Raw genomic sequence first — 22,837 nt, forward strand, 5'->3', positions numbered from 1 at the left:
AAAAAGACCCGATTACTCAGAACAGAGTCCATGAAGAGCTCTAGAAGGACCCCTCTAAACTGGACAAATGGGCAACAAAATGGTAGGCAGTATTCAATGTAATTGCAACAAACTATGCACTACACATGAAATATAGATGTCAGTGAAAAGATCTCTAAAATCTCTAGTGATCTAGATCTGCATTCAAACAGAACACTTTAGCCATTACAGAAAGGGTTTATTTTCTATAAATTAGTGAAATTAAATCTTGAAGCCTTTTCGTGGTCTGTTCAAGCTCTATCCTCAGGCCTGGTTGAAATCATGCTGCCTCCCAAGCAAAGTTTAAAAGGTGAAATAATGTTTTCAAAGTGTCACTCCTACTGCCTGTAGAGTTGGTTGCAACAAATAATACTTTTGGATATCAAGCATTTACATTACCCCACTCCAGTAAATACTCAGGAATCCAGGATATTAGGGGTTACAAATATTCTGACTTTATTATAAATAAGAAATACTGTTTTATACATAAAACTGCCAAGTGTTGCATTTTTTTTGCTGCTTTTGTTCACTGCTCCCAGACAGTAAGACCACAGATTTAAGGCAAAAACTGGAGTGAAGGCACACATAAAAGTGCTCATAGTTCAAAATAATATGAGGGGAATTCTTCAAGAGGTCTCTTCTGTGGCACCTGGTTGTATGTTTCTGCGAGCAGCCCTTGCGTCTTTTTGTTATGCAAAGAAATAACTTGGACCTATACAAATGTGATAATGGCTTGTTAACACAGTATTTGCAATTAAGAGGATTCTTATAAAGGTCTTTTTATTTATTTATTTATTTATTTAAAAATAAAAAAAAAATCTGTTACTTAAACCAGTTTTAAAAGAAAAAAAAAAGGGAAAATACTAGAAAGATAGCAAAAGGGCCAGAAGAAAACAACTGAGTGCATTATTGTCATCCTCTTTTCCTGTTTTTTGGAGGTGGTAGGAGAGGGACAGAGAAGAGATACTGTTAAGAGCGCAGACATCTGACTGGTCAGATGAAAAATACTGAGGCCAAGCTGTGACACGCCACAGTGAAATGTCACTTCCGATCACTTCCGAGTTGTATGTAGGCGGCACCTTGATTTAATGTAAACTGTTAAGTCACTTGGATAAAAGACGAGAAATGAAAATGTGGCCTATTTTCCCTCTGGCCCTGGAATATAGTCATCCCTAACTTTGAAAAAGGGAGGAAAAAAAGACTCAAATGGATTGTTTTTGCCCAGATTGGTACAGGTGGAAAGGCCACAGTTTTAAATCCACACATCTGCTCTTTGACTTAGAATGGTCCAGTTCTCACTGAGTATGTGGCAGTCTGATACCACTTTCCCACTGCAAATGACAGGCTCATATAATTGAATGCTCCTTTATTGCTTTCCATGTTAAAAAAAACTAGTGCACTATAAGAATGGCCCAAAATCTACTTTTCCTCCTTATAGAGGAGCATTCTATGTGGAAATATGTTTTTAGTATGGAGAAATGGTATTAGACAGACACAGGTTTACCACTCCAGTGTGAACGAGGTCTAAGTGACGTTCTTCCTGTAGACCCAACAAGAAGCCCTTAACCACTCATAAAACCAGAATCAGTATAAGCATATCTGTAAACCAGAAACAAAGGGCTAGTTCAGGTAAAACTTTGCCTCTGACTCCTTCCCTCTCTTCCTTCACTGCAGGTGGACATTCCCCCCGGGGAAACTGCACATTTAATCAAGTACATGTTCTCCATATTCTCTGCTTACCATCTGCTCTTTGCAAAGAAAGTGGGAAAGAAGGAAAGTAGTACAAACATTTAAGGCCTGCTGCTTGTTTCATCCCAGGCAGAACTCTCAGGGGCAAAGTATCATGTGAAAAGGCCCAAAGAGTATTCATTTTTCTCGAGCTACACCCTTCTGAAACCTTAAGGCATCAGTGCTGGCTTTAGAAGAGATGGGCAACCTGTCTCTTGGAGGAATATGAATGGTAAATAGCTTGATGTTGATACCACAGAACAGTATTGACTATCATTATGGAGATACAAAGGGATCAGTTTGGACAGAGAAAATAGCTGACTTCTCTTACCCCACGCCGAGTAATAAACTACAGGAGAAAAAGCTGCGTGTAGTGTGTTGATTAAGAGGAAGCAAAGGGGAGAAACAGTGCCACTCTGGAAACAAAACCAAGCATATTTACAGAGGGAAGCAAGGGAAGAGAAACAGACTTTTCCTCACACTATAATCATGATTAAAAAAGACACAAAAACCCACATTCACACAAAAATATAAATTTGAAATAATTAATAGCACCAGTGTGTGTCAGATAATAAAACTTCTTCCCCTCTACGCAAACGTACAAAGTTGCATAGTGTTTAAGGGTAGGTATACACTGATTAAAAAGGCAGGGGGGTGGAAGTATCAATATCAACCAAATGAGGAAACTGCAGAGGTAGATTGTTTCCTCTCACTCAGGATGGAGGGGAGAGAATCCCATAAAAGGAACAATCTGCTCTCTATAGGGAAATGTATCCAAAGTCGGGGAGGAAGGCAAACTTTGAACGGGGGCACGAACTCATACTGAGAAACGAGCAACTCAGTTTGTAAATACTGCAAACTCTTGGGGTTATTTGTCCCCATAATTAATTGACCATTTTTAAAAACAAACATTGCTAGAAAAATTGGGTCAGCTACTATTTGGAATTTCAGACAAGAGGTAAATCTGCTAAGGCAGGTTTACAATATAATTCAACTTGGAGAGCACTACGCAGACCTCTTAGGTTTTATTTTCTACCACAAAATATTACGCTGATATCCAGTTTCATGGCAGGCAAAGCTCTCTCTGGATGATGGGTGTCTTTCAAAAGAGAAAAAAAAAAAGAGTCGGAACCATATACTGAAAGATATCTTTTGGAGACGTCTACTGACTGGCTGGTGACAGGGACCACTATGGCCCTAAGCAGGTTCTTCTCAACTTGAAGATACGGTATAATGCATTCTGCCTTTGTTCTCACAGGTTGAAGACATGCCTGGTATACAGGCCAAGGCATAGCACCATGGAGACCTACCACACTACTCTTTCCTCATGACTCCTCAAAATGTTTCTGAGAAACTGGCTTCAGAAACAGGATCTACACAGACATATTGCACTCTAGAAAGGTTCTTAAAATTTGGCAGCTGGCTACTGAAGTGGTGCTTTGATGAATTCTAATTTATGGATATGGTTGGCGCTGTCGCCTTCTTGTTTCAACCGTTGAATCCATTGGTATTTCTTACACCTGGCCATTAGTATTTAATACTTTGGTAGCCACACCATTTCCTTCATAGAAGAAAGAAAAGAGAGCTGTGTGGGTAAGGCTGAGGAGGGAAAGGCAGGGAAACACAAAGTGGAAAAGGGAATGAAGAAAATGCCTGTGATTGCCCCTCATGATATATCCATTCCCATCGCCATTTCTGCGGTTCAGTACAAGTCCATAATATTTCACATTTTTGTGTAAATCAAAGGAGAGTGTTTACTGAGAGAGGGGAAGAAGGTGGAGTGTCTGAGCAAGAAAGTGTGTAGATATTAACATTTTGAAACTTTTTGATACCCTAGAGGCTGATACTTAATTTTCTTTTAACTCAAAAATGTGCATTTTTCGCTTTGAACTGGGAGAGAAAGAACTGAGAGCTGTATGGGAGATGAGGTGGGGGTCCTGAAAGACATAACCTAGGAATTAAGGCACTCCACAGCCAAAAGAACTGCTCCACCAGTCATTGAGGGAAAGCCCCCCCTGCCCTTAGCACACCCTTAGGGTTTTTCAATGGACGGGGTGTTGAAACAGCCAGTTGGTAAAGTCTTCTTGATGTCCTCTAGATTGCTAATGTCTTTCAAGATAGTGTTAATGTCTCTGTTGTATTCATTGATGGCACTTGCTTGCTTTTCAGCTGCTTTTTCTAGATCAGACACTTTCCGGTCCAGATCGTTGTCCCGCATCTGCTTTTTGGCAGCATTTAAGGTATCCTCAATCTCAGTCAGTTTACTTGAATCCACAGGCTCCACCCGCCCTGCAAAGCGAGCAATATATGAAATTAAAAGGGGCATTTGACCATTGCATTTCAATCCTGCATCGGATGAGGTAGATTCAGTCTACAAAAGCTTATGTTACAACCTGGTTTCTCTCAGTCTCAAAGGTGCTACAAAATCCTTTTGCACACTGATCCAGACTAACACAGCTATGTCTTTGAACTCTGCATTTCAATATGTTACAGAAAAAATTTCCACTTGCCAAGTAAATGCAGAACATAAAGAGATGACATTTCTTAAAGCAAACTGTCCATTGGCTGTATACATTTAAAAGAACACCTGATATCCTTGACACTAGAGTAGAAGCAATTCCTCTTTTACATGCCTATTATTAAATTTAAGTTTCAAAATCCTGATTTTTCAACATTGTCACATGTCCACTCAATTCAGTTTTCCAAAGTGCACTAACAGAAATTCCTCCAGTGTAAAGTTTCTTCTTTTTACATCAAGAATGTTGAAGTTTATTTCACTTGTGTTTTAGTATGTGTTTGCACTCCTCCTCTCTTAACAAACAGCATGCACACATGTAAATTAACTTTTTAGAGTGTAATACTATCAGCAATATAAATAATTAATTGGTCCGTTCTCTGCATTTGACTGTTATGCCTACAAGCTCTCTGGTGCACATCTAGTTTATAGACTGACAGAGCAGCATGGTGTATAAAATGTTAAAGGTGTAGCATTGAAACTTCCACCTTAGCCCATTTTAAGAGGCAACATCTATGCTACAACCAGGTTTGAGCCTACTGTGCTCACAACCAGAGCTTGGAAGTATATATTTACACTTCTAACTAATTAATTATTTGTAATTAGTTCATTTTAACTAAAGCATATTTAAATCATATTGCAGTTGGAATAACATATGGCATGACATCACTTCTTCTATGATTTAACTGCAACTATGTGTTTCATAGTTATAAAGGTTATATGGCAGCACTGTTTGGTGCATTTCATTCCAGAGGCAACAAGCTTATAGCATTCTTATGTTTTTTTTAAAAAACAAACAAACAATTAGAGTCCTCCCTCCATTCTCAGTCTTTAGACTTGCGTCCCACGCTTATGCGAGAGGGACGAATGGAGGGGAAATGAATGGGGCATAACCCTGCGCTAATGGGGTTTGAATATAAGTGAAACGCCATTTTCGCAAGGGGGTCTGGAACAGATCCCCTGCGAAAAAGGAGGGGCAACTGTAAAAATAACTATTTCATTGACTTTGAAAAAACAAGGAAATAGCTTGTTGTTTTCAAGCAGTTCTAACTATAGTAACAAATTTTGGTGATTTACATAGTTTAGATTGGTGATTAAAACAATGGCTCAAGCACCTGCCGTGTATGGGAGAGCGCACCCATTGGGGCTTGAGCATACACGTTTTTCCCCTTAAGCAGGGGAGTCTGGAATGGATCCCCCATGTATGGGAAGGGTCCACTGTATATAATATGAACTCTTATCTGTGTCTCTCCTAGGTCTTAACAAGAGCTTGCTATGTAGCATAGCGGTCTCTGCTAAAAAACAAACCAACACATGCTACACCTTTTTTAAAATAATAAAATTAATGCACAAATAACATTTTGTGCTTGGCTCACAAAATTAGTTTCATAGTTCTTTGGATTATGGTCAATGAAACCCCAAATAAGAGGCAGCAAAAGAGAAGTGGTGAGGAGGAGGTTAAAAGATTAAAAAGAAAACATATACCAAAAGAAAACACCATGTAACCATCAAAAGACTACTGGAATAGGAAACTGGAAATAATGAGGAATATATCACATATACACAGGTATGCACCTGTACACAAAAATGGTGGGCAGAGGGTTAATTAAGCTAAGGGGGTCTAATATATTGGTGTCAAATATGACAAGGGCATTTTAATGCCCATCACAAATGATCATGTACTTTGTTAAGCAAAAAAGAAACTTGTCACAGTATCATTTCTGATGGATATTATTATGGATTCATCATACCTGATGTTTTAATTGTTTCACTGGACTATAAAACTGTTTTTCCAGTATTAGTTTCTGATGTATGAACATGGGCTCACATATTCTGCTAGATCATAATTTTGAGTTAAGAAGCATATATAGTCGGCCCTCTGTATCCATTGATTCCTCATCCACAGCATGAAAATATTTTTAAAACATATACATTTCAAACAGCAAACTTTGATTTTGCTATTTTATATAAGGGATGCCATTTTACTACACCACTGTATTTAAACCACTTAAAGGCACACAAGTTGAATAGCTGACAAGTAAATGAACTTTTATGGTAGTGCAAAAATAGAGAGTACTGTGGGCCCTTAGTATCTGCTGGTATCATTCCTTAGCCACCAGCCATGCTAGGTAAGACTGGAAGGGGCTATGGGCCAAAACACTTGGAAACCACCAGCTGGCAGAAGAGCATGAAAGCATTACCCTAAATACCACATAGTTTAGATTGGTAATCTCCAAATGTTTTTGGGCCTCTGCCCCCTTTCCTCTTGGTTGACAACCCTAGCACTCTGCAACAAATATTTCTTGAAATCCAAAACAATCAGTCTCAGTTGCTCCTCCCTTTGCATCCAGTGACCCTGGGAACAGCAACCAAGCAGCTGGCTGAGCAGTGACCAAGAAGTCTCTTGCCAGTGCTGGCCTTGCAATCAAGGATGCTGCACCGTGGTTTTAATTGACCCTGAAAAGAGAAGTTGCGTGTAACCATGGTCCTAAAGGCTGCTGGTTCCTCTTTTCTTGCTTGTTTTTACTGAAGGCCTCCCTGCCAGCCCCTTTCCCCCCACTGCCCCCTCAGATCTTTCCACTGCCCCGGAGCAGGGCGTCCCACCCACTTTGGGAATCACTGGTTTAAATTGTCTAGTCAGAACTTTCTATTCAGCAGCGGAATAAGAAGATACGTGCCTAGCTTCTCAAGGAGGTCATTGATTGTGGTGAGTAAGCTGTTAACAGAGTTCTTTGCTTTCCTTGCATTGTCTTCTGCTTCCTGAGCTGCTTGTGAAGCCTGTGGAATAACAGAAGGTGAAGAGATATCGTAACTCAATATATACGCATAATTCCATATCCAATTACTTGAAATGGAGCACATGAACTAGATACTGTGCTTTTGAGTAGTATGAAATATCCAGTTCCTGTATTGGATTTGTTCAGATAGTCAAAATCAACTAAAGCATAATCATTAAGTGCAAGTGTGCATTCAGTATCAGACACCACTACATCATACAGTTCAATTTCTACCGGAAGACCAGGGTGAAATGGAAGCATAGAGGGAAGGAATATTTTTGTGACAGTATTTACTGTTTATTTTATTTAAGAAACCTATGTGCTGATAAATAGATATTTTCCCTTACAACCCCTCAACTACTTTATGCAATTTAAAGTATATTGGATGAGACCTTCCTAAATGCAATCATTTTTTTTATAAACGTAGACTAATTTACTCACCATTCCTGCCATCATCATATCTTGATCAGCATTTTCTTGTTTCCTCTTTAGCTCTTTTTCGGCATCTTCCAGTTGCTGCAACATGTCGCCCACTTCTTTGTCCAGGTTAGCAACAGTGGAAAAGGTCTTGTCAGCTTCATTCTTTGTCTCAGCAGCGTTCTAAGATTGGCAAAAACCAAAGTGTTAAAGAACAGTGCAGAATGAGCCTAAGAGCATATTAAGTACCAGTGCTTAACTGATCCAATCATAGGTAAAATATGATTGGTAGGCTCAGCCAGGATCAACCAACAGTCTAGCAACAGAGAGGTCTATAACTCAATAGAGATACTGGGGTGTTTGTATTGAATTATTTCATTTTTATTAAAACCTTTTTGATTATAGCTTTATTGGAAAATTCAGTCTGAACATATAGGGACATATGAAGCTGCCCTTTATGAAAATTCAATCTGAACATACAAGAACACAGGAAGCTGGCAGTACTCTGACAGGCAGTAACTGTTTAAGGTCTCATGCAGTTGTCTTTTCTGGCATTGCAACCTTTACCTGGAGATGCTAGTACAGTGGTGAGCAGCTGGAATCCTTCCAGGGTTAACTTAACTCCCTTCATCCCTCACCAATAGCTATACTGCCTAAAGCTAATGAAAGTTGCTGTCCCAAAACATCTAGAGGACAAGTTGTCCACTCCTCTGCTAGGAAGGCATTATTAATGCCACTGAACTATGATTCTCAGTGAGATACGAAAGAATATACTGCTACACTATTTCACCTGTCAGTGTTCTAGGAAAGTTCTTTAACCTGGGTAACAAGAAATTAAATACAAAAAACAGACCAAGAACATTAAATGTGCTCCTTTGTCAATTGTTCAATTGTAGAAACAGAGCCTACATAGAATCCCAGCACTTGCCATCCCAAAATCTGCATTCTGTTTCTACTTCTGGAACAAGACAACTTCTTGTCTATTATGTTTGCTGTTGTTGTGTGCCTCCAAGTTATTTTTGATTTATGGAGACCCTAAAGTGAACCTATCATAGGGCTTTCTTGGCATGTTTCTTCAGAGGGGTTTGCCATTGCCATCCTTTGAGGCTGAGAGTGTGTGATTTGCCCAAGTTCACCCAGTGCATTTTTGTGCTCAAGTGGGGAACCAAACTCTAATCTCCAGAGCTGTAGTCCATGCTCAAACCACTACGCCATGCTGGTCCTCCTATTACATGTTGCTGTCCTATATATACAAAGGAAACATGTGCTGCAGATTTTTATGGACTCTACCACTTTAGGCCACAGACAGGAGGAATCAGTTTGAGCAAAGTTGTGTTGTGGGCTTCTTTTATGTACAAATCTGCATTTAGTCCCTGGAACCAGCACAACAACAGAGTGACTATACCAAAGGTCTACTCTACACAATGCAGACAGTTATAAGCATCACATTTGGTCACTGCACCAGTCATGTAAATGATTGTTTTTCCTATGGATGACTCAGAGCATGGGTATAAGTCTATGGCTCTTCCCAAGACTTACTTTCTGTACAGAACTGGCAATTTTCTCAGCATCATCAGCTTTGTTCTTTGCTTCCCTGGCATCAGCAGCAGCACTGCCTAATGCTGCTTCTGCTTGGCGGGTTTTGTTATTGGCCTCCAAAATGGTACGGGTAATGGCAGGAATTTTCTTTAGCGCATCCTCAGCAGCAGTCTTATTATCATTCACACGCTTATCAAAATCTGGGAGGGAGAGAAAAACATAGTGAGAACAGTTCCTTTGCATCAAACAAACAAACAAACAAACAATTAATTAAGTCCAGCCTTCTGTTGCTGATTAATGCTCCTGAAATGCACACAAATGAGTCAGGAAGTCAAAAACACTCTGTCATTTGATCCCCTGTTTCTGAACCAGAACTTAGAGAGGTCACTTTTTGGACTTTTCCTAAAATATAATATTCTAAGCTATGTTCTTAACATGGAAGTTCAATTCATTCAGAGGTCCCACAGCCAATAGCCACTGACAGGCCTACCCTCCTCCACAAATTCAGACATTATTTCATAGGAAAATCCAGAAATTCTTAAGAAATCCATTTCAACCTAAGAAGATGAGAAGAACTGGATTTGCCAGCCATTTTATTTTACAATTAACTCTATAAGCATGGATATCTATAGGTTTAAGTCTCACTAAGAGTGGTTTGCATCCAGGTTTAGACTGAAGACTGGGATCAAATAGTCAAGGCACAGTGGATCTCCTGGGTTTCAAACATATCTTTCTCAAGTGAACCTGGGAATTCCTGGGGAATTAAACCTGCAACATTTTACATATGCTCTGCCTCACAGGCATGCTCCACTTGGAAATGTTCAGATCTTAAAATACATGATTAATCTTTCTTACAAAAATATTTTAAAACTCCATCCATATAGCAGTGGGCTCCAGCTTTCTTTCTGGCTTTTTATCTGGAAGATACTATAGACCTGCACTCTATAGTAGTATAGTTCAGATATGAAATTGTTACTACCATCAGGCCAGGGCCAGAGCCCTTTCAAAAGAGATTGTTACAGCATCTGTGATTAGACTGATTTTAGTTGCGGTGGTCTTAGGCAGTACTAGTGATAAGCAGCTGGGGTGCCTATTTATTTTCTAGCTATATCAACTGTCCAGCAAATTCTGGATCTCAGGATGATACATATATGTACAAAACATCTACATAAATTAATATGATTATATGGTCAAAAGAGCCTATTTTTAAAAGCCATTTGAAGCAATCAACTTCTTATGTAAACATGAACTTCCTAGCAAGGTCCTACAAAGAACAATCAGTGGCAATACTGGCCAAAGAGATTCTGGGAGCAATAGTCTAGGGCTGCATCCACACTGTAGAAATAATCCGGTACAACACTACTTTAATTGCCTTGGCCCAATGCTATGGGATTCTGTAAACTGGTTTTGTGAGATATTTAGCCTTCTCTGTCAGAGAGCTTTGGTGTCACAACAAACTACAATTCCTAAAATTCCACAGTATTGAGCCATGGAAGTAAAAGATTGTTTCTGCTGTGTTGATGCAGCCCTAGAAAGCAAACTTTTCCAAGCTCCAACCCAAGACAGTATATTCTTGAATGACTTACAACACTTCAGATGGCAATAACCGGAACAAAAATTTCATGGAACCTTATTCCACCTCCAAGAAAGGCCTGAATCACTTGGAGAAACCACGCTACAATTCTACCAAGTGACTCATCAGGAAGTCAGGCTGCCTACCGTTCAAATTGCTGAGAATGTCATTGGCCTCCTGGAGTGTGTCCTTCCCCTTCTTAGCAGCTTCTTCAGCCAGAGCCTTGGCTGCATCTGCTCGAGCCAACAGCTGATCAGCAGTCTAAGCAAACACACAACATATCATGTATGCTCTTATCATTTTGCTACACAAAAATGCAAAGGTAAACTTAATTTTAAATGTCTGTTCTCTGTATTCAATGCAAATAAATACATTAACAAATATAGAAATTAGAGGGATCTAGCTGCATGACCATGCCATTTCTCTGGAGTATGTTTAACACAAGCTCTCAGTAAGAATAGTTAAATGAACAGACTCTGTTGTAACATGTATTCATAGCATCCCTCATGGACAAGAACTTCTTCACAGAAATGTAACTGACCTGCTGTTCAGTTTTGCCTTTCTCCAAAAGGTTTTGTACTTCCAGTTCCTTCCCTTTCATGTCTTCTCTCAGATCTTCATAATCTTTCAATTTTCTGTTGATGAGTTGGTCCAGATCTCTGGCTTCTTTCTTGATCTTATTTGCCTCATTCTGCTCAGACAGAAAAAGTGAGAAAAGAAGTGAATGCTTACTGGACATTGTATATTTCTGAGCAACCGCAAATTATAAGACCTATATTTGAGGAGGTGAATCAAACCCACTCTTTAAAGCTTTGTCAGTCATAATGCCTAAACACAATCTACAAGAAATTGAGTTCTACCTACCTCTAGTTCCTCAGTGTCTATAGGAGGCAGACTGGTAAGATTAGCATAGATCTGCAGAGCTTTGTTCCCAGCCTCCTCTGCTTCTGCATGGACCTTGTTTGCCTGCTTTTCCAGATCTCGGGAAATGTTCTTTGCTTGGTTATACCTAGAGAACAAGAAAACCCTCTCAATTCTACCAATTATTCTGGCAGGAATGCACAATGGATGGCTTTCCAAAGCCATTTGTGTGGCTCATAGCACTCCCTAACACTGCCAATCCTCAACCCCAGGCCTGTAAATAGAAGGATTTCTATAGAAGTGATCCTGATCCACCATAACAACCCTAGTGATCTTGCACAGAAATTGCTCATGGTAAGATGAATGTCCTCCCCTTCCAAGTACAGTCCTCCCTCTGTTCTCATGGTGTTGGAGCCCGCGTCCCTCATTTATGCTTGAAGGACAAACAAAGGGGAAAATAATGGGGTGTGTGCCCGAGGCATATGTGTGCACGTTCCCATTGCCACACATCTATATTCAGGCCAATGGGGCTTGAATATATGCAAAACTCCGTTTTCGTGAGGGGGTCCAGAATGAATCCCCTGTGAAAAAGGAGGGGCGACTGTATATCTGAGTCAAAACATGTTTGGAACCAAGCTGGACCTGCTTCAGTAAAAATCACTGTTGCAAATCCATTGGGTGCCTGCACACTTCTGTACCTTGAGTCAGGTCTCTTCAGGGGTATACTTCCAGAGGTACATGTGGTGTGGGAGCAGGTACGTGTCACATATTTTGGGAATGTGGGCTAAGAATACCATTCCATGGATGGGTCTCAACCAAAAGGAAACATCTATGCTTAGCTCCTTTATTGCTGGTCCTCAGATATGGATCGAAATAAGAATCCATCAGCCTTGTTTTAAATGAGAACATAGATAATCAAGATTAATTTGAAGATTTCAGCAGAACCTCTTATACCTCACTGAAGACCGAGCTGATGTGTGGCACTCCTATTTACTCAAGGTAAGAAAATCTCAGATTAAAAAAAATCCTTCCCTTTCCTTCCCTCTTTCCTTTTTCTTCCTGCTCTTTGCTTCTCTGTCCTCTTTTTCCTTTCTCTTCAGTTACACTTTTACTATTTGTTAATTCTCCTCCTTCTCAAATAGGCTAGGCATCCTCAGTACCTCAGGTTAAGGTACTGAAAAAGTTACTTAAGGAGATGCTATATTTCGTTGAGAACGAGAATGTTAATGTCTTGAACACAAATTCACTGGCGGTACTTTTCCAAACCCCTCCTTCCCCCCTCCCAAAAAAAAACACCTTAAAAAACTAAGACTGGTTGCTGGAGAATGTTGGATTTTTAAAAAAAAACCTGCCAGCAGAAGCAAATAAATAAACCAGAAAAGTAAATTATACTTTTATTTTGCTACTTGCTCTTTAAAATGATGATTTAAACTGTTTTTCAAATGTGTGCTGGACTTACTGGACTGGGAGCTTCAAAATACAAAAGAAACATGTTCCATTTTAGCTTACTTATTATTATATGCAAACCCCTTCAGGCAACAGATTCTAGAGGGTAAGACATTTTAAATGAAAAGCAAGATCGCCACAGATTTTTTGGAGTCAGAGCATCCTTATATCTGTTTTTATTTCAGACTTACTTTCTGTTAAGGTCATTGATGTCGTTCATTGTCTGATTCTCTCCTGTCAATGTGTCCAAGAGCAACTGGTACGCTTGTGATGACGTATCATTTGCTTCTTTAGCTATACGTACAATGTCATCTGCTTCTTGTTTATGTCTGGAGCAATAATTAGAGAAGTAAAACGAAATGGTTAGAAAACTGTTTCTCCTTTTCCTCTTCAAATGATATTGCTGGCACAATTTTTAAAGGAAACAATATGTAGAGTGTTCATGAGCCTTTTTGGCAAGTTTGCTGCAAAACAAGTCTTAAGTAATGATATAGTGACAGTCCACTGTGTATTAATGGACAAAGGCCATCCTCTAAGACAGCATGGGCAACTATGGAGGGCTAAGGGGTTGCATTAGCCTCTCAGTGAAGGGCGGCACACACACACACACACACACACACACCCTGCAAAAAACAAAAGAAAACCATTTAAAAGTATCTCAATGTCCCACAACATCCTAAGGGACAGGAAGTGACTGAAAAATCACTGCTGGTTTTCCCCTCAATTTCATTTTAACATCCTCCCCTGGATCTAAAATGGTGGTGTGGGGGATATGGTGAACATTCTCCCTAAGCCCCCAAAGGGCATATAGGGGCATTTTAAAAAAAAAGATTGACAAAAGATGTTTCTGAATGCAAAGGGGCACCAAAACCTGCCCTGAAACTCACATGGGCAGTACTATGCCACCCCTGTTCTATGACTTGGACTGGGTTACTGACACAGCTATTTTGCTAAGGAGCCAGATGGCGCAGGGGAAGCAGGCAGCAAAGTTTTGACTCCCTGCAATAGCACAGGCCCATTTCCTCCTTTTCCTCAGCAGGAGTGACAAAAACATGTGGTGCCAATGACATCAGTTGTCCATTTTTAACTCAACTCTGCAGTCATTTATTTATAGCACGCAAGGCAGCTAAAAATAAAACAGAAATATAAAATTGTAACTAAAACTATAAAAATCCACAAACACATACTCAGTAACACACACCAGTTCTTTAAAAGAAAAAATAAATAATACAAACCAGATCAAAATCTACAGGATCTGCAACAATCATCCTAAAAATTAATGTGCAAAAGGATCTTGTAGCACTTTTGAGAATAACTGAAAGAAAGAAGCTGGTAGCATGAGCTTTTGTAGACTACAGTCTACTTCCTCAGATGCGTGAAGTAGACTGAAGTCTACAAAAGCTCATGCTGTCAGCTTCTTTCTTTCAGTTAGTCTCAAAGGTGCTTCAAAATCCCTTTGCATACTGATTCCCCAGACTAACACAGCTAAGTCTTTGAATTCAACCAACCTAAAAATTAAAAGCCAGTCTGAAAAAAAAACATTTCGCTTTCTAGCAGAAAGCCAGCAAAGAGGCAATCTGTTTAGCATCTTTCGGCTGGGAGTTCCAGAACACAACTCCAGTCATCGAAAAGATCTCTTGTAATAGTGTAATCAGGACGTGGCCTAGCCTGGAGACCTTAAAACCAGCAAAAGCAAATGAATGAACCCAATTTTTCAAAAACACTGGTCCCAAGTAATATAGGGCTCTAAGAGTCACATCCAGCACTCCGAATTGTACGGAGAAGAAGAGTGGTCACGTGAGAAGCTGTTGTAACAAAAGAATAATGGAAAGGTAGCACTGAACCAACACAGAGAATCCTCCTGTCCAGTTCTGGTCTAAGATCATCTGTCAAGTTGACCAAAAGACCCTTGGTCTCAAAACCTGGTCTAAAACCAAAGTGAAAAGAATCTCTGAAGGGCAAGTAACTCTAAAGCACCTGTACTCCACAGGCACATGGAATTCCATCATCTGGAAAATATGAATGCAATGATTCCTCTCCAAGTCCTGCAGGAAGCCATATCTTTCCCACAAGCCAACAATACTGCTCCAAAAGGAAGTGACTAATGCAAACAAGTCAGTTTGTTGTGTATGCACAAAACACAGCCAGCCCTCCTTATTCACAATTTTTTTTATCCACGGATGCAAGCACCCAAGGCTTGAAAATATTTTGTAAAAAGTATAAATTACAAATAGCAAACCTTGATTTTCTATTTTATATAAGGGACTCCATTTTGCTATGCCGCTGTATTTAATGGGATATCCACAGATTTTGTTATTCACAGGGGGTCCTGGAACCAAACACCATCAAGGGCCCACTGCAGACTGCAGCTCAGAGCTAGCTTGAAGCCCTAGGGTTTGTCAAATTAACAATTACCATATATACTCAACTATAAATCAACCTCATGTATAAATTGAGGTCAAGTTTTGGGGCCAAAATTATGGATTTTGCCATGACCCCTGGATAGGTCGAGAGTAAAACCTGGAGGCTCCTTCAATGTGTGTATGTGTGCATATGGCAAGAGAGACTCTCACTGAGGCTTTTCTTCATTGCTTCAGCTTCGGGGGCGGGAGGGGGACTCTTAAACAAACAGCAATATCCATCAATCAGCCAGGACTCTTTCTGTTTGGCTCAAGAGAAAAAGAAACTGTCTCCTGAGCACATGGGGAAATCTGAAAGAGCTGCTATCACATTCCCACAGTGACTCATAAATAAAGTCGACCTGGGATTTTGGGGTCAATTTTGGGGCATAAATTTTTAGACTTATAGACGAGTATATACAGTAGTAAGCCACTATAGGAATCCGTCTGGGATATAAAGGCTCTAAATAATAATAAATAAATAATAGCTGACACTTGTGTCATCAGGCCAGGAGAATAATAATAATAATAATAATAATAATAGTTTTTATTTATATTTCCCGCCTCTCCCTGCGGATCAAGGCGGGATTACATCAATAAAAATAGAATTACAATTCCATATAAAATACAGTCCATAAAATCACAACATTGTTTTAATATCAATAAAACTATATAAACATCTAGTTTCTAGTGAACATGCTCAGAGTGGAGTGTCTTCTTATGGTTATTCATAGAAGATCAGGGGGGTAGGCCTGCCAGAAGAGATCTGTCTTGAGTGCCTTCTTAAAGGCATTTAAAGTGGTGATAAGACGGATCTTTTCCGGTAAGCTATTCCACAGTCTGCGGGCCATGGCAGTAAATGCTGTGTGGGAAGTTGTTATTAATCTGGTCTTTGGATAGTCTAATAAATTCTTCCCGGATGTTCTGACAGTGCGGGGCAAATTGTGTAAGGAGAGGTGTTCCTTCAAGTAATTCGGGCCCAAGCCACATAGTGCTTTAAAGGTAATAACCAACATTTTGTACTGCGCCCAGAAGCTAATCAGCAGTCAATGAAGAGATTTTAATACTGGTGTTATATGGTCTGACCTAGGTGTTCCAGTGACCAATCTGGCTGCCGCATTTTGCACCAATTGAAGCTTCCGAACTTTGTACAGAGGTAGGCCCATGTAAAGTGCATTACAGAAATCCAGATGAGAGATTACTAGTGCATGTACCATTGCTTCAAGGTCCTTTTGGTCCAGGCAGGGACGCAGTTGGCGTATCAGCCGAAGTTGATACCAGGCACTTTTCTGGCCATCAAATCTACTTGAGATAATAACTGTAGAGATGGATCCAGAAGTACCCCCAAATTGCAAACTTCGTCCTTTAGGGGAAGTGTGATTCCGTCCAGGACTGGTTGACAAATCTCCACCCCGCGAGTACCTCTGTTTCCCTGGATTCAGCTTGAGATTGTTTTCCCTCATCCAGCACATTACCGACTCAAGACAGGAATCCAGAGGAGAGATGCCATCCTTAGTCACTGCATCAGTCAGAGGCATAGAGTAATAAATTTGGGTGTCATCAGTGTACTGATAATACTGCGCCCCATGTCTCTGGATGATCTCTCCCAGCAGTTTCATGTAAATGTTAAACAGCATGGGGGAACAGGATGGTGCCCTGAGGGATGCCAGATGTCAACTCTCTTTTAGAAGAGCAGCTGACCCCCAGATTCACCATATGGAATCTGCCCAAGAGGTAGGATCGGAGCCACTGGAGCGCAGTGCCCCCAATGCCTAGCTCCCTCAGGCGTTCCAAGAAGGATACCATGGTCTATGGTATCAAAAGCCGCTGAGATGACCAAGAGCAGCAACAAGGTCACACTTCCCCTGTTGATGCCCAGACGGAGATCTTCGACTAAGATGACCATGGCCATCTCAACTCCATATACTGCCCTGAAGCCGGTCTGAAATGGGTCCAGATAATCAGCTTCATCCAAGACAGCTTGGAGTTGGATGATGACTGCCCTTGATCACTTTGCCCAAAAATTGTAAGAGGGAGACCAATCTGTAATTGTTACTCACCAGGGGATCTAAGGAGGGTTTTTTAAAAAGCCGTTTAACTATCACTTGTTTTAATTTTGATGGAAATGTTCCCTCCTTAAGGGATGCATCAATTATAAGATGTAATAGAATTTTTGTTGCATCCTCTCCCTAAATGGTCAACCACAATGGGTAAGGATCGAGAGAATACGTCATCCTCCTTACACTTCCAAGGAGCTTGTCCACTTCATCAGTATTTACAAACTCAAAATGATCCACTTTAACACAGTCCGCGGAGTCACTGGACACCTTTCTTACTGTTTCTGTTATAATATCTGCATCCAGATCAGCCTTTATCTGAGAGATTTTATCTGAAAAAAGTCATTAAAAACATCACAGCAGGCTATAATTGTTCTAATAACAGGTTCAGGATGGGAGGCAGTTGGGTTAGCTCTTTAACCACCTTGAACAGCTTGCTGGACGAGACTCTGCTGATGCAATGCGTGCAGCACAGAACAAATTCTTTGCTGCATCGATTGCCACTCTATAAGAATCCAATAGGTTGTTATGGCATGTCTTGTCAGATAAATGTTGATGTTTCTGCCAACGGCGCTCTAGTCGTTGCGCAGCCCACTTCATTTGACGGGGATTTTCCATATACCATGGTTTTTTATTTGAAGCGGGCTGGAAAGGACGCTCGGGAGCAATAGTGTCAGTAGCCCTGGTAAGGTTGTTGTTCCAAGTATCAACCAAGGCTTCGAAAGAATTGGCGTCGTTCCCAATCATAAATACCTCTAGGGCTTCTTGGAACGTTTAAGGTTCCATCAGCTTTCAAGGGCAGACCATTTTAATAGGTCCTCCACCCCCTAGAGGAATATAGGAAGTAGCCTTCAATCTCACCTTGACCCAGAAAGTGATCCATCCATGACAGGGCAGAAGTCTGTATTACATCTGCCCACGGATGTTCCTGATCCGTACTAAAGACCACATTGAGTGTGTTACCAGCACTATGTGTTAGACCCAAGACTAATTGGGACAGGCCCATGGCTGTCATGGAATCCATGAACAACCGAGCCGCACCTGATAAATCTGATAAGCTGGCCTCGAAGGGGATGCTGAGGTCCCCAAGTACCAGAAACCTGGGGGACTCCAACACCAGCTCCGAGACCAGCTGTGTCAGCTCAGCCTGTTAGGCAACGGGGTGGACGGTATACCAACAGAAGCCCCAGACTGTCCCTAGCTTTCAAGGTCAGGTAAATACACTCGATGTGATCTGTATTCCAGACAGGTCTCCTAGTCAAGGAGATTAAGAATAGGCTGTTGGTCATCCATGTATGCCTAGATCACTGGGGCTAGAATAAAGTCAGATTACAGACTAGAGTTGTGCTCTTCTTACCCTCAGGGTGATTTTTTTTTATATATAACATTTTGTATTTAGGTCTGGATATATCCAGAGTACAAAATGTATACAAAAGGGCTGACTTACGAACCTCTGACGTGTGCTTAAATTGTGGGTTTTCTCCCCTTTAAAATAAATTCAAGTGGGAACAGGATTCTTCTTCATTTGGTTTTCACATTGTGTTTTAATGGGAAAGGTTTCTATATATATAAACATCTGCCCCCTCCTTCATAACTTAAACAAGTTAGTATGCATTGTGTATTCTGTACTGAAGTAAAGCTAAGCTTTCCAAGCAGCAACCCGTATAATAGTCAAATAATTTGGAAGGAATACAGTTTGGTATGAACAGGGATTTGCTCTGTTCCATTACTGAGATCCTGTTTCTATCACTAATAATCTTAACATTGTTAGGGCAATGGGGAGGGGGGATTATGGGAGTGGGAAAGAAGCACAAGTAGAGGTGGCAAACAGGTGATGGTAGTGAAGAGGATCTCAAACAGATGGTAGTGGAGATTGTACAGTGGGCCCTTGGTATCTGCTGCCCTTTGGTTCCAGCCCCTCCGTGGATATCAAAACACGTGGATACTCTAGTCCCATTAAATACAGTCGGCCCTCTCTGTTCCAGATCCCGCTGCGTAAGGCAAATTCCGCCTATGCTCAAGCCCCATTGGAAACAATGGGGCTTGTGCACGGCGGCGTGGCGGCGCGCAAGGTGCCATGGGCGCGCACCCTCATTCAATTGAATGGGACGTGCCGCCCCTTCTGCCCCGCGTGCTCCCCATGGCTTGTATATGTATGTAATTCTTTATTTGTCTTATAATAATTAATAAAGGCATATTTTTAAAAAAGACCGCGTATGGCGCGCCTGCGTATGACGCGGGCACGCTGTACAATGGTATAATAAAATGGTGTTCCTTATACAAAACAATGTATATATTTAAATATATATATATTTTCAAACAGTGGATGCTTGCATGGATACAAAAATCTGGATATGGAGGGCTAACTGTATAAAGTGGGCAAAGCTACAGTGTGTGGCTCAGGATATGTTCGAAAGGATAGAAGTGAGGTAGAAGGATATCCATCTTTTGTTTCTTGACAATGCTTTGAATGCACTTGGACACTTTAGAGGTGAAGCCAAGTGTCTCTTACATAATCTACTGAATCTCACCGTGCAGCCAGTTGACGGGCTTCCTCTGCTAGGAGAGTCATGTTGTTGGGGTCTCCAGTTGATGTTGGTGGAGTAATAGACTAAAGAAGGAACCAAACACACTTTCAGGAACCATCTCTTACATCTTTAAATATACAAGAAACATTGTCTATTTGACTACTGAACTGTATCAACTGTAACCATAAGAAAAACAGGGTTGCAGATGAAATACACAATCTTGTGTTATTCTCACTGTTCTCCCTGAAATATACTGGTATGAAGTATGAAATGTAATGTTCACCTCTGCAAGCAAAATCCAGTAAGAGTAAGGAAATGCAATACATGGAGACAGGTGACAAGGGATAGGAGGTGGAACTTGGCACAGAGTGAGGTGTGAGTTTTTCTGATGGCCAACAGCTTGTAACATTTTAAATCTGTTGACAGTGGACTTTAACAGCAGGTAAATGTAAATGTAAAAACACTCAAATTTAATAATTTCACCTCCACCAAGTACTTCTAGTAGCAATCAACAGCTTGAGAATCCTAGATTAGGTCTAGCTTGAGATGCATCAACTGAGAGGTACCAGACCAAACACCAATTTGTAACTGCAGTGAGAGCAGTGTGTGAAGCGAATGTGGCAATAGGCCTTGACAGCAGCCACATTGGGCAGACACAATTTGATCCTGGCTTTTCGAATGAACTCTACTTATAAAGCAGCAGTACAGGAAAGGACAGGTTGCTCACCTGTAACTGTGTTTCTTCGAGTGGTCATCTGCGAATTCACACAAATGGGTTATTTCTGCGCATGCGCAGCAAACTCGGAAACTTCTAGAATCTCTGGGCAGAAAGTCATGTAACTTTCTGCAGCCTCTTTGCAACTTTTTGGCGGTAGCCCCACCCATCCCGTATATAAAGCCCCTGGTGGCCCGCTCCTCTTCAGTTCCGAATGAGCCGCAAACAGCGCGAACACAAGAGTTGCTAATGAGCAGACACTGAGGGGAAGGATGGGTGGGTTTGTGTGAATTCGCAGATGACCACTCGAAGAAACACAGTTACAGGTGAGCAACCTGTCCTTCTTCTTCATGGTCTCTGCGAATCACACAAATGGGTTAGACTAGCGAGCTGTAGTCAGTGGAGGAGGGAGTGTCAAGAATCAACAATGAGACAACAAACAATAAAGTATGTAAACCAAACAACTGTGTAATTTATTAACAGTGCAAAGGTTTCAGGTTTTAGTGCATGGCAGAGAGTAACACTGCCCTCCCAAAAGCTGCTTCATGCCAGGCCCTGGCGTCCAGCCTATAGGGTTTAATAAATGTTGATGGCTGGGACCAGACAGCAGCTTTGCACACATCCTCGAGCGAGATTCCTGTCAAAAAAGCCGAGGATGCTGCTACCGCCCTGGTTGCGTAGGCTCTAACCCGGCCTGGCAAGGGCTTACCCACCAGTTTGTAGCAGAGGTGGATGGTGTTGGACACCCATTTGGAGAACCTCTGCGGTGAAACCGGCAGTCCCTTCTTGGCTTCGGAGTAACACACAAACAGTCTCTCCGAACGCCTGGAAGCAGACGTTCTGTCCAAATAGAACACCAGCGCCCTGCGGACATCCAGGGCATGGAGCTGGCGTTCAGAGTCTGTGGTCGGGTTAGGAGCCAGAGTGGGCAAAACAATGTCCTGGTTCATGTGAAAAGCAGACACCACCTTTGGTAAAAAAGTAATGTCCGTACGGAGAACCACCTTGTCCTTATGGAAACGGAGAAAGGGTTGGTCCATTCTGAGGGCACAAAGTTCACCAGCCCGGCGGGCTGACATTATAGCTACCAGAAAGGCTGTCTTCCAAGTTAGGAGTCTTAAGTCCGTGGTAGCTAGGGGTTCAAAGGGCTTAGATACTAGTCGAGCCAGAACAGTGTCCAGGTCCCACTGTGGTGGGGGGTCGAGGGCCGGCGGGTGCAAATTATTAAATCCCTTGAGGAACCTCTTTACAAGAGGGTCCCTAAATAAGGAGGGTTTGTCCCGAAACAAGTAGTGGGAAGAGATGGCAGACAGATAGCATTTAATAGAGCTTAAGGAGAGACCTGCCTCAGCCAGTGTCATGAGGAAGTCCAGGACTACTGGGATGGAAACACGGGATGGTGTAATATCCTTGGTCTGTAAAAAGGCAAGGAACTTGTCCCATTTGTAGGCATAGGACCTTTGGGTAGACGGTCTCTGAGCTGCCCTAATTATATCTTGTACGCCTGGTGGGAGTGAAGTCAGGATCGAATCCTCCATGCCACCAATGGGAGAGACTGCATCTCTGGGTGGTGAACTTGCCCGTCGTGTAGGGAAAGTAAGTCGGTCCGGTACTGTAGGCGAAGATGATCTTGGGCCCGTTGAAGCAGAGGGGCAAACCATGGTTGTCTGGGCCACCACGGGGTGATCAGGATCGCATCCATGGAGTCCATCCACATCTTTGCTAGTACTCTGGTCACCAGTGGAAAGGGGGGAAACGCGTAAAGGAAGTGGTTCGACCATTGAAATTGGAAAGCATTTCCCAGAGAGCCAGGCGCACGAACCCGTGAGCAGTACTTGCTCAGTTGGGTATTGCTTGGGGAAGCAAATAGGTCCACCGTCGGCGTGCCCCACCGACGGAAGAGGAAGGAGACTACGTCTGGGTGTAGTTTCCATTCATGGCATGTTGTATGAGATCTGCTTAGTTGATCTGCCAGGTCGTTTTCGTCCCCTGGGAGATGGATGTACTGGAGTAGGATGCTGTGTTGAATACACCATTCCCAGATTCGAAGTGTGTTGTCTAGGAGAGTCCTTGATCTCGTACCTCCTTGTTTGTTGAGGTAATACATGGTTGTGGTGTTGTCTGTTAGAAGGAGCACCACCTTGTCGGAGAGTAGACTCTGGAAGGCCCTGAGTGATTTTTCCACCGCCAGCATCTCCAATGCGTTGATGTGGAGATTTGACTCCCCGCGAGTCCATTTGTCCTTGACGGTCAGACCCATCGCG

At 41.7% G+C, this 22,837-nt stretch overlaps 1 protein-coding gene across 1 annotated transcript in view; it reads right to left on the minus strand.

The window, feature by feature from the left end:
• Positions 1-450: 450 nt before the first annotated feature.
• LOC149316585 (laminin subunit gamma-1-like) overlaps positions 451-22,837 on the minus strand; it is a 138,732-nt gene continuing 116,345 nt past the window's right edge. The window contains exons 20-28 of the mRNA XM_089515877.1: positions 19,862-19,941; positions 13,066-13,203; positions 11,432-11,576; positions 11,109-11,258; positions 10,714-10,828; positions 8,995-9,194; positions 7,480-7,638; positions 6,940-7,039; positions 451-4,035 (exon numbers count right to left, since the gene is read on the minus strand). Of these exons, the coding sequence (XP_089372003.1) occupies positions 3,779-4,035; positions 6,940-7,039; positions 7,480-7,638; positions 8,995-9,194; positions 10,714-10,828; positions 11,109-11,258; positions 11,432-11,576; positions 13,066-13,203; positions 19,862-19,941 (1,344 nt within the window). The 3' untranslated portion in view covers positions 451-3,778. The remainder of the gene's footprint in view (positions 4,036-6,939; positions 7,040-7,479; positions 7,639-8,994; positions 9,195-10,713; positions 10,829-11,108; positions 11,259-11,431; positions 11,577-13,065; positions 13,204-19,861; positions 19,942-22,837) is intronic.

Source organism: Sceloporus occidentalis, unplaced genomic scaffold, assembly GCF_023333645.1.
Source record: "Sceloporus occidentalis isolate IW3139 unplaced genomic scaffold, rSceOcc1.0.p SCAF_3, whole genome shotgun sequence".
Lineage (NCBI taxonomy): Eukaryota > Metazoa > Chordata > Lepidosauria > Squamata > Phrynosomatidae > Sceloporus > Sceloporus occidentalis.